The sequence below is a fragment of the Pseudophryne corroboree genome, chromosome 4 (assembly GCF_028390025.1).
Source record: "Pseudophryne corroboree isolate aPseCor3 chromosome 4, aPseCor3.hap2, whole genome shotgun sequence".
NCBI lineage: Eukaryota > Metazoa > Chordata > Amphibia > Anura > Myobatrachidae > Pseudophryne > Pseudophryne corroboree.
The window spans coordinates 737045647-737058341 of record NC_086447.1 but is presented as its reverse complement, the minus strand read 5'-3'; the positions used below and the strand labels follow the sequence as shown (position 1 = coordinate 737058341).

Below are 12695 nucleotides of genomic sequence, written 5' to 3'. Positions count from 1 at the left end.
ATCTTTAGAGAATATATTACAAGTATTGCAACATGAAGTTCATGAACTTGATTGATAATTACCTGTTACATATTTAGAAAATAAAAGTTACTGAACCTATGTCTGTACACTGTATTTTTCTGCATGCAGAAATCTTTCTTTCCTCGCATACTTTAAATAAATTACCGTATATACTCGAGTATAAGCCGACTTTTTCAGCACCTTTTTTTGTGCTGAAAAAGCCACTTCGGCTTATACTCGAGTCAGTTGTAGGAGGGACACGGAGGGCACAGCGAGCGGCTCTCCTGTGTCCCTCCTGCGTCTCCGGCGGCAGCGGCGTGTATGTGTTAAAGGAAGTGCACGAACCGGCACTTCCTTTAACACACACACGCCGCTGCCGCCGGAGACGAAGGAGGGACACAGGAGAGCCGCGCACTGTGCCCTTCGTGTCCCTCCTTCAGAAGACAGCGCGGGAGCGACGGGACAGCGCGGGAGCGACGGAGGGTACGTACCAAACTGCCACTGTGGGGCATATCTGGCAGCATGAAGGCATATCTGGCAGCATGAGGGCACATCTGGCAGCATGAGGGCACATCTGGCAGCATGAGGGCACATCTGGCAGCATGAGGGCACATCTGGCACTGTGGGGCATATCTGGCACTGTGGGGCATATCTGGCACTGTGGGGCATATCTGGCACTGTGGGGCATATCTGGCAGCATTGGGGCATATCTGGCAGCATTGGGGCATATCTGGCACTGTGGGGCATATCTGGCACTGTGGGGCATATCTGGCAGCATGAGGGCATATCTGGCACTGTGGGGCATATCTGGCAGCATTGGGGCATATCTGGCAGCATTGGGGCATATCTGGCACTGTGGGGCATATCTGGCACTGTGGGGCATATCTGGCAGCATGAGGGCATATCTGGCACTGTGGGGGCATATCTGGCAGTATGAGGGCATATCTGGCACTGAGGGCTGTGTACGTCTAGAGCTGCATTTCCCACCCTAGGCTTATACTCGAGTCAATAAGTTTTCCCAGGTTTTTGTGGTAAAATTAGGTGCCTCGGCTTATATTCGGGTCGACTTATACTCGAGTATATACGGTAAATATTACTGATAACAATGACACAAATTTTCAGCAAAACATATTGTGGATGAGGACCACTCCGGAGGGATGGATTCAAATACAGGCAAATACACATTCTAATAAGGCAGGGCTGATGTTATGTGGTGTCATGCAGGGGTGAATATGTACACGGTCAAGTCACATTATTATGACCACCTCCTACATTTTACGTCGGCAGCGCCTAGCCCATGAAGTACATCACTTGTCATGCGCTGGCTTGGTGGGTGTATAATGTGTGCGATACGCCATCTTCATTTGTTGCTGACAGGGGTAAAAGGGGTGATTTATCCGAATTGCAAAAAGGGATGATTATCGGCTTTTTGGGCCAAGGGCAGTTTATGGAAATTGTTTGTGTGCTGCTGTGGTAAAGGTGTATCGTGACTGGACAAATGGCACCATTGTGAATAACCAACTTGGAAACTGCAGAGCACCACGTGTCAATGATGTGAGAGGTGAAAGTCAGCCACGATGGTGCTTGTGGGCCGACCGACACGCAACAGTGGAGCAGCTCACCGTCAAAATGTACCTGTGCCAAACTACCAGCACCTTACCGAGTCACTCCCAGCCCATCTAGCTGCTGTCCGTGCTGCACATGGCGGATCATCTGGCTATTAGCTGGTGGTCATAATAATGTCACTTGACCGTGTACAGTATGTGTCTCTGTTACCTAATGTAGAGATTGCTCCCCTGATATAAGTCTCTTGTAATCATGATAACCGCTGTAGCACAGTAGTACCTTTATAAGCATTTACCTGTATATTGCAGAGGCTTATTGGAGAATATCCATCAAAGCCGGGAACCCAGGAAAGCTGGAAGCCATTTGCTGATCTGTTCAAAGCCTTTACCAGCACTGGCGGAGAAGGAATACCTACAAAAATAACCAAATTGTAGGGGAAACTGACAGCAGACTTTTTGCATATACAATTAAAAAAAAAAAACTTTGGTCAAATTTACAATAAAGTATTGGATAAAAATCAGGTTGGTAATATAAAATATGTATATATATATATATATATATATATATATATAATTTATATTTCCTAAACTCACTCATTTTGCACACAGTGGAAAGAGCATGACTAGCATTTCCACCTGTTAAGAGACAGGCGAGGGTAGGAACTATACTGGAGTATACTGTGGATAGCAGGAAGCTTCAGAATAACTAAAAGAGCAGAACATCCCAGGTTAGTAAACCATTCATCCTATCTAAATACATTACAATTCACCAAATACTACATTTACTTAGGGTAAGGTCCAGGAGAAACAGTGAGAACTAAATGCACCAAGGTACAGTACTACCTCATATAACGAACTGCAATTCACAGCAAGTGAAATACATATTAATGCCCTATGATCTGAGTTATTCCACTGCTGTCGAATTACATAAACACAGCACGTTCTACAGTCCTATTAAAATATGGCAATTTTCCAGGGCTGCAGGGTAAAACAAGGGAACAGCAAGGAGTCTAAACAAGCCAAATTATTGAGTCTATGGCCAAACATTTAACAATAATGTGACTGTCCACAAACCGCCAGGCTTACACACGGCTGTGGTTTCAAATGACTAGTCAAGGGTCACTTTGTCTGATGCACCTTCACAAAATGTTGTTACATTGTAAATAATTACTTATCTAAATGCCCCAAAGGCTACACATTAGAATACTAAGTGCCGCAGCTAGTGATAAATAGAAAAATACTTAATCCAGAAAAGTACAATTAACGGGCAATAACCTAAATAAAGTAACTAAGTTTTACTGCCCTGAGTGTACGGCTTACAGGAATACTTGTCAACAAAAAGCTTGTTAAGTGGGTCATCCAACCAGAATTCCACTAATAACATTACATAGTGCTGCTTCTGTTTGCATGTGATTATATCAGCAATCTGAAGAATGGAAAAATGTGAATTGTGAGAACATTGTGTGTAATTTGTAGCAAGTGTTCATAGCAGGTTCAAAAACGTGTTTTCTTTTATTTCCTCTTTTGTTATAAGTAGGTCCAGGATTTTTAAGATCTAAGAAACTAAAAGTAGCCTTTTTTCAATCCATGTTTTAGGATTTTATAGGTTTTCAAAATTTTAGATTAGGAATTTATACATTGTATGAAAATGAAACACAACTACGCAACTCATCATTATGTTTGAAATGCTGTGCCTTTATTATTTGTCCTAATACTTCCTTGTAATGTTTGCGCTTGCGATGCGCTATGCCGTGAAACGCTGCAATCCATACGCAGCCGTGGCTTTCCCATAGAAGTGAACGGATCACAGACAGGTGCATGCGTATGCTCGCACCCGCTAATCTCAGGAGCTGCGTACACTATGAAGCTAGGCTGTAATAGGATACATCTTTATATATGTATTACAGTAACAGAATTAGGCCTTTTTAGGTTCTACCAGTCAAAATAGGTCATTTTAGGTACAGTACCAACACCCAGATTAGGTAATTTCAGGTCCTGTAGAAATTAAGGGGACCATGTACTAAGCAGTGATAAAAGTGGAGAAGTGAGCCAGTGAAGTTGCCCATGGCAACCAATCAGCTGCTCTGTATATGTTTGTAGTATCCAAATTATAAATGTTAAGTCAGTGCTGATTGGTTGCCATGGGCAACTTCTCCACTGGCTCACTTCTACTCTTTTACCACTGCTTAGTACATGTACCCCTTGGTATGTTACTCCCTGGTACCTACGAGTAAGATATAAAAAGGAAGCTGAAATTTTGAGTGTAATGAGAATGGATTATAATAGATTAGAACCCAAGAATTCTGTGCTTAGTTATAAGTTTTATTTTAGGAGATGTGAAAATTATAACTGATACTAATTGCACCTACAGTATAATGGAGTCTGTTAACTGGTACCAATGAACATATGATGTTAATACAGTAGTGCACATGAATGCTATCTATTAGCATACATATGTGTACCATGACTTAACCCGTGCTTAAGCCCTATTACCGATAGTAGTATTTAATTTATCACTTCCTCCAGAACTTAGTGAATGAGGCAGCTGGTATAGGAAGGAAAGCAATGATTCATTACATCCTTAACCACTTAACTGACGATTTATTTCACCAAAAACCGCTCCGTTATTGTCGTTTTTTTTATGAGTGAATTAGGTGAAGAACATGAATTTAACCCAAATGATTTTAGTTAAAAAAATAGAAAAAAAATATATGTATTTTTTTGAATATTTTTGAAACATCGAAACATTGATCAGGAACAATGTGACCATCGGAAACATCGCGGCTTTCATTTTAAAGCCGGGACAGCCTCCAGGTACACAGGAGGGGGTCAATGTACACTTCCCCAGCGGCTGCTATCGTCTGCAGCCGCAGGAGAAGGGGGGGGTCCTGCCGGCCGTGCTGACCGATCAGCAGTGATTGGCAGCACGGCAATCAGTAGGGGAGAGTGCAGGGAGGCAGAGGGACCTTCCAATCCCTCTGACAGCAGCAGCGGAGGAAAGTTTCTCTTCCCTGCCGCTGCTAACAGAGTTTATCTGACTGGTCACATCCTGTGTGGCCAGGTCAGATAAACCACTTGCAGGCATGATCGCATCTGATGCGACCATGCCAAGCAAGTAGTTAAACACATCTGAATGAAGTAAAAAAACACTGTCTGATTAGTTATAAGCAGCAGAGCGACACTAGTTATCAGAGGCACCAGAATGTTTTCTAGTTGGGGGGGACAAGACCAGGTTTGGACGGTGCATATATAATATTATATATAGGTATAGGGATCAGGAGTATCCACTCATAGCTCCCACTCTGTGTGAGCATGTGCATGGAGGGTAACGAGACTTGGCTCTTCCAATTTACAGGGTATAGTTTCAGCTGAACCCAGTAAGAAATGGTGGAGTCGGGGGGAATTGGAACCAAGGTGGGCAAAGATAAGGAGTGAACAGGCAGCTGGGGGTTGGAGCTAGGTGCGAGTGGGGGGGGGGATGGCCCAAGAGGCAGATGGAGAAATGCTGCGGAGAGGAAGTGGAGCAGTCGGAAAGGGCATTATGTCCATACAGAGACTACAGACACACTGCCCGTGGTAACCTTAAATGGCTCTCCACGACCCAGTATATTGGTTGGCGCTCGTTTTTTTGGGGGAGGAGGAATGGGGGGGGAGGTAGAGTTCCCCGGTTCCAACACCTATGCTAGTTTTGTATGGCACCGTGAAGTTTGCAATTAATGTAGCTTTTTTGTAGAATTAACTGAGAGAAAGTGACTTCATGAAAATGAATGTCTTACTACAAATGCCAGTTTTGAGCCATACTGAAAGACTATGTCCACCTGCAGGTGGCTTATTTATCATCCTGTGCTGTCCATCTTATGTTATTGCTTTGAATCTGTGCTTTTTAGTATTGATTTTTATATCTTTAGTAAGTGAAATCTATTTGTTCTGCTCCTATGTAGGAAACAGTTCTACAATTATATCTAGTGAACTACTATGCAAAATATTCAGTGGAAACAACAATAAACACATCTGCTTGATGACATGAATAGACTCCTAAAGTGCACAGTATGAATAGAGCAAAACATACAAAGTAAAGCTTGAAGGATGAAGTCATATACAGTACAAGCTAACAGAAAAAAGTCATCTGAGGGTGGTACACCATTTTAAAATAATGTGATTTCAAATAGGAGCCCACATATATACAATTAAATGTTCCACTGTGGATCCACCCTATGTACATGTGCATCTCTGAACCTTAAATAGTAGGATTTCAAGCAATCAATTTGTATATGTCCTAAGCCAGTGGTTCTCAAACTCGGTCCTCAGGACCCCACACAGTGCATGTTTTGCAGGTAACCCAGCAAGTGCACAGGTGTATTAATTACTCACTGACACATTTTAAAAGGTCTACAGGTGGAGCTAATTATTTCACTTGTGATTCTGTGAGGAGACCTCCAAAACATGCACTGTGTGGGGTCCTGAGGACCGAGTTTGAGAACCTGTGTCCTAAGCTATGGTTGGGTTGTGGCTGACCTATGTGCACCGAAAGCTGCTGAAGAAGCAAAACATATATAAATGTGCAATGCAAAGATTAAGCAATTGACAAGTAAAAATGGAACAAAAATGTAAAAAAGTGCTTTAACACCATGTTCATGTCTAAATCCAGATTTTCAGAAAAAATATCAATGTAATTTCCTTTTCTTAATTTACCAGTTTCAATTCCATGGTATTCCCAGAACTTGATTCCACTTTAGCTTGGCCAAAAATGTACCTACAGATGTGTCCTCATACACTGCAATTGTTGCAGCAAGAAAACCTCTATCGTCACGCCAGGTTCAGCTGAGTCGGCCGCAATATGCATTTTTTTTAGTGTTATTCGCATAAATAAAACAACTGGAAGCATAACAATTACTTTGCTAGACTGCACTAATCATTTTGATATGCAACATTTGTACATCTGTGTGCGACTGAGTCTGAATCTGTGTAAGAAGGTCATCGATGCAGAGGCCATGGCTTTTTCTCAGGCCAAGCTCCATTGCACTTTGGGCCTAATTCAGACTTGATTGTAGCAGCAAATGTGTTAGCAGATGGACAAAACCATGGCCCTCATTCCGAGGTGTTCGATCGCTAGCCGCTTTTCGCAGCAGTGCACACGCTAAGCCGCCGCCCTCTGGGAGTGAATCTTAGCTTAGCAGAATTGCGAACGAAGAATTCGCAATATTGCAAAAAGATTTTTCTTTGCAGTTTCTGAGTAGCTCCAGACTTACTCTTCCAGTGCGATCAGTTCAGTGCTTGTCGTTCCTGGTTTGACGTCACAAACACACCCAGCGTTCGCCCAGACACCCCCCCCCCCCCGTTTCTTCAGCCACTCCCGCGTTTTTCCCAGAAACGGCAGCGTTTTTTCACACACTCCCATAAAATGGCCAGTTTCCGCCCAGAAACACCCACTTCCTGTCAATCACACTACGATCACCAGAACGAAGAAAAAACCTCGTAATGCCATGAGTAAAAGACCAAACTTCTTAGCAAATTTACTTGGCGCAGCCGCAGTGCGAACATTGCGCATGCGCAGTTAGCGGAAAATCGCACTGATGCGAAGGAAAAGAACGAGCGAACAACTCGGAATGAGGGCCCATGTGCACTGCAGGTGTGGCAGATATAACATGTACAGAGAGAGTTAGATTTGGGTGGGTTACATTGTTTCTGTGCAGGGTAAATACTGGCTGTTTTATTTTTACACTGCAATTTAGATTTCAGATTTAACACACCCCACCCAAATCTAACTCTCTCTGCACATGTTATATCTGCCACCCCTGCAGTGCACATGGGCACTCATTCCGAGTTGTTCGCTCGCTAGCTGCTTTTAGCAGCATTGCACACGCTAAGCCGCCGCCCTCTGGGAGTGTATCTTAGCTTAGCAGAATTGCGAACGAAAGATTCGCAGAATTGCGAATAGAAATTTCTTAGCAGTTTCTGAGTAGCTCCAGACTTACTCAGCCATTGCGATCAGTTCAGTCAGTTTCGTTCCTGGTTTGACGTCACAAACACACCCAGCGTTCGCCCAGACACTCCCCCGTTTCTCCAGACACTCCCGCGTTTTTCCTAGAAACGCCAGCGTTTTTTCGCACACGCCCAGAAAACGGCAAGTTTCCACCCAGAAACACCCACTTCCTGTCAATCGCAGTACGATCACCAGAACGATGAAAAATCCTCGTTATGCCGTGAGTAAAATACCTAACTTTTGTGTAAAATAACTAAGCGCATGCACTCTGCGAACCTTGTGCATGCGCAATAAGCGACTAATCGCAATATAGCGAAAATCGGCAACGAGCGAACAACTCGGAATGAGGGCCATGGTTTTGACCATCTGCTAACAAACTTGCAGCTGGGATCAGGTCTGAATTAGGCCCTTTATCTGCGAGTTTGTATGTTTTTATAACTAAATCCTGTGTGGTTGCAGTCGAAGCCCAGCAAAATCCAATGAAAAATACAGTACGGTACTTTTCTGGGTACATTTCAGTGCGCCGGGCACTTCGCGCTGTATGGCGTATAAATGGTAGGTATATGAGGACACATCGGTGACACACCTACTTCAACTCTACCTACCCTGTTCCACTCAAACATTAATATATATCCAAATTGCTTTATAATTCTTCTAGATCCCAGTTAAGGCTCTGTCCTTATAATTTATCTTGTCTGCAGTACCTCCGTGCTACCAGAGGTGCCGCTCTTTTGTTTGGATATTTTCTCCTTCTCCTTACATGTAGGAGTTAATTTGTTTTCCCTGTTTACTCACTTGCACCTGCATCACTGCTACATAGTCCTGCCCCTCACCATGCAACTAGCAGTTCACTGATTGTTTTCTCTAGAAAACAGCTCACTGTCTGTCCAATCCTTCTGGTTTCATGTTCCTGTACAGAGCCGGATTAAGCTAGGGGCGGCTTTCCCAGGGCCCCCACACACTGCTTCAGAGGAGTCTCCCTCTGGCAGCTCAGCTGTTATTAACAGCGGCCACCGAGTTGCTCCTCCATGCACAGTCTTGCGGAATCGCTTCCATATCCCACAAGACAGTATGTGCTCTGGCGGCGCTGTCCCCTGCTGCTTCGGGGACAGTGCCGCCAGAACTGGGGCTTCGAGCCGGTGTCCTGGGGTAGCGGCGGTGTCCGGCGGCACAGCACTACATGGTGGAGCACCTCTAAATAAAACTACAGATCCCAGCAGTCCTTGCTGTCAGAAGAAAGGGATGCTGGGAGCTGTAGTTTTAGTTAGAGCTCTTCCAATGTAGTGCAGTGCCACTGGACACTGTGTGCTGTACGTGTCTCTGCAAGTGTAAGTGTGTGTCGGTGGCGGGGCTTTGCCAGCAACTTTACAGGTGGGGGCACCCACAACCTCTGTTGCCCTGGGCCCCCACCAATCTCAATCCGACCCTGTTCCTGTACCTTGATTTTTTCTGATAACCAGTGTCCGGTTTCTGTGTGTCTTGTACTGGTCTGATTACCTTCATTCCCAGCTCACAATTAGGGGCATATTCAATAACAGTATAATCAATCATATCATTATGAAATACCCTGCTGCGCAGGGGTTCTCCTGCAGTTGTGAGCTTTTTCCTATTCAACTGAAGATTAGAAAATGAGACGCTGTGATTTCAGTAGAAATCACTGCATCTTTTTCCTCACACCCCCAGAGCAAGTCTGATTTTTCCTCAAATCTGGGATCAGGTCTTCTTCAGCAAAGGTGTGTGTAAGTAAGTGTGCGTGTGTGTTAATGAGTGTGAGACCAGCAGTCACTTCCCTTCCCTCCCAGCAGCTACCTCCACAGTGGAAAAATAGAGGACTGGGAGCCACAGACACCACCGGACCAGCAAGTATTGGACTTTTTTCTCTTGCACAGCAGGGTTTTCAAAGCAGAAAAGCCTGTGAGCACATTTTTTAAAATTGGATACTGGGGGTATCAAGAGTGCGAATACCTGTGGTAATCCAAAATTGGGGCGCAAGGTCCGCAAGTTTTTGTGGTGGGCAAAACCTTGCACCCAACTGGATACCCCCCTTTGTCTGCACTTCCACAGTTAAGTTCACATGTGTCTGTGAATCCTGCAATGCTTGATACAGTCTGCTATGCCTGACACCATTTGCTTAATTTACTTGTCTCCATTTATCTGCTTTAATGATGTTCCTATTCATGTCTTTGGACTTCTTTTGCCATGTGTGTGAAAACCTGCATTGCCTGGTACAGGTGGTTATTCAGGTTTGTTAGCAAACCGAAAATGCAAAATAACTGGATTCAGCCTTTGAGGACCCGGGGCACTTAAGACAGGGGGCCGGAGGGGAGGGGAGATTGAGCAGACCTCTCAACGTGACAAAATGCTCTGCTCCTGGACTTTCTTCTTAATATATGATTGGCGTCACTTGTGTTGAACTATTTAATTCATAAGAAAGGTATTTCAACACAAAAGAGGAAGCGAAGCAGGGATCCCTGGGTCACTTACAGATCTCTTCCCCCCTCCTATTTCTCCTCTGGCAGGTAGGTCATGAAACCTGATACTCCTGTGTTTCTGCCTGCACTGCATACTGCCCTTCTTGCATTCTGGCTGTCTGGTGCTGCACAAGAAGGAGATCTAGCGATGTCAAGTGTGCTCTGGCCAGGGAGCCCCCTGATTGAGGGGTGCTCGGGGTACAGTATCCCCTGCGCTTCCCCCTTAATCTGGCTATGGTTGCACAGCAGGTGAGGCAGATGTAACATGTGCAGAGAGATTTAAATTTGGATGGGTTATATTTTTTCTGTGCATACTGGCTGCTTACTTTTTATATTGCAATTCAGATTTCAGTTTAAACACACCCCACCCAAATCTAAATCGCTCTGCACATGTTATATCTGCTCCACCTGCAGTGCAACATGGTTTTGCCCAGTTGCTTGCTTTTTTGGTTTGCTAACAAACTTGAATAAGGCCCACAGTCTGCCATTCTTGATAACATTGTACTCAAGACTCAGTTCATGTGTAATTTTTAAAAAGTTTTCCTTTTCATCCAGTGATACTCAACCGGAAGTTCCGGGGAAGATCGGTAAAACAACAATAATAACACTGGCTAACCGAAAGCTGTCATAGTAATCTTGCTAATGTTGCTATTGTGAAACAAAAAAATTGTTTCTCTCTAACTTAATAAAATGCCTGTGACTTTGAGTGGTCAGTCTATCTCAGAAATATTAATTACGAACCTGGGCATACAAAGGGTTGTAACAAACAAAAATGGAGATCGGCAATTGCATTATATAGGTAGTTCTATTATGGAAGAGTATGTAAATGAGGATGCGGACAGTCAGATCATGAAAGGAGAAATAAGCACAAATGCATGAGAATGGGAGGATATATACAGGAAACTATATTTATTATAGACACACAGAAGATTTCATGGTGATGCAACCTTAAATGAAAATGCGATCATGTGAACTACAATAGAACCCCTATAAGTGAATATAAATGTGACTATTTACTTATATTCTATTAGCTATAAATACCTTTTATATTGATATTCACGTTATTGGATGTAGTCAATCCTTTCTTGTTGTGAGCTTCACAGCTGTATATTGCTGGGTAATCCAAACCTATAGCAAAATGCACATAAAACAAGGTAACATTAGCTTTGATTGTTATTATTTGAATAACTTATTAGTTGTAAATAATACTATACTGTGGGCCTGATTCAGAGATGTATGCTTATGCATTCACAGCTGCGATCCTGTACAAAGATTCTGTATAAACATATGCTAATGCTGTAGCCACCTGTAAATGTATTGAGATGCCCACCAGCTGCTTTGCAGAGTACCTCCTCCAAACGGTCCCTTCCTATCAATCCCTATGCAAATAAATTCTGCTTACAAATGGCATCACAAAGATACCTTGGCGTGTGCGAGGTGCGCTTGCAATGCATGCGCAGTTGGCTGATAATCACTCAATTCCGTAAATATCGGCATTGCATATAACCCTGAATCAGGCCTTGTGTGCGAATAAGATTGAGACAATGGGCCTAATTCAGACCTGATCGCTCGCTAGCTATTTTTTGCAGCGCTGCGATCAGAGAGTCGCCGCCTATAGGGGAGTGTATTTTTGCTTTGCAAGTGTGCGATCGCATGTGCAGCCGAGCACTACAAAAAAGTTTTGTGCAGTTTCTGAGTTGCCCAGAACTTACTCAGCCGCTGCGATCACTTCAGCCTGTCAGGTCCCGAAATTGATGTCAGACACCCGCCCCGCAAACGCTTGGACACGCCTGCGTTTTTCCAAACACTCCCAGAAAACGGTCAGTTGCCACCCACAAACGCTTTCTTCCTGTCAATCTCCTTGCGATCGGCTGTACAAATGGATTCTTCAAAAAACTCAGCACTCAGCAATGATTCACTTTGTACCCGTACGACGTGCCTGCGCATTGCGGTGCATATGCATGCGCAATTCTGACCTGATCGCAGCGAAAAAATCTAGCGTGCGATCAGGTCTGAATGACCACCAATATACATGCAAAAGGAAAGAGAAGTTGCCCAGAGGTTTACAATCTAGTAGCTAGAGAAACATCTCAGAAACAGTAACTTGGTCAAATAACAACAATAAAGAAGAGCTCTGAAGAAGTGGTTATGATCTCTCTAAATAAATAAATACATCATACACAGACATTTTTAAATCTGGTAATCAATGAAAAAATAAGATATCACAATCTGCAGCCCATATTAGATATAGTATTTCCCAACCCAACCTTGAGGATAATATGCAAAACAGAAGTTCTCTGAAATGCTGATAAGGATACTGTAGAGGGTGTCCTTGAATGAATCAAGGTTGGAATAGTCGTGTCTATGACACTGCAAGTGGGGTTGACTGAATATCTAATACCCCTTTCAGCATAAATTTCCCAGGTTATTGCAAGTGAATGCGCATCAACCCAGGATTCTGCTTAGTCTGAAAGGGTCCACAAAGAATATCCTGGGTCGAGCTTCCCGGCATTTCATCACATGTCGCGACTTGGGTTAAAGCCAGAATTGACCGGGGGTTGCGGTGCAGTGTGAACAGTAAGCCAGGTCAAGGTGACCCGACACCCATTCTCTGCATAGGAGGAGGCAGCACTTGGAGATGATCCTCCTGTAGCGTCAGTGGTGACGTCACCAACC

At 43.8% G+C, this 12695-nt stretch overlaps 1 protein-coding gene across 1 annotated transcript in view; it reads right to left on the bottom strand.

Annotated features, from left to right (window-relative positions):
* Nucleotides 1-12695, bottom strand: part of MERTK (MER proto-oncogene, tyrosine kinase) — a 236034-nt gene that overhangs the window by 124186 nt on the left and 99153 nt on the right. Inside the window, exons 5-6 of the mRNA XM_063918101.1 lie at nt 11061-11147; nt 1862-1977 (exon numbers count right to left, since the gene is read on the bottom strand). Of these exons, the coding sequence (XP_063774171.1) occupies nt 1862-1977; nt 11061-11147 (203 nt within the window). The remainder of the gene's footprint in view (nt 1-1861; nt 1978-11060; nt 11148-12695) is intronic.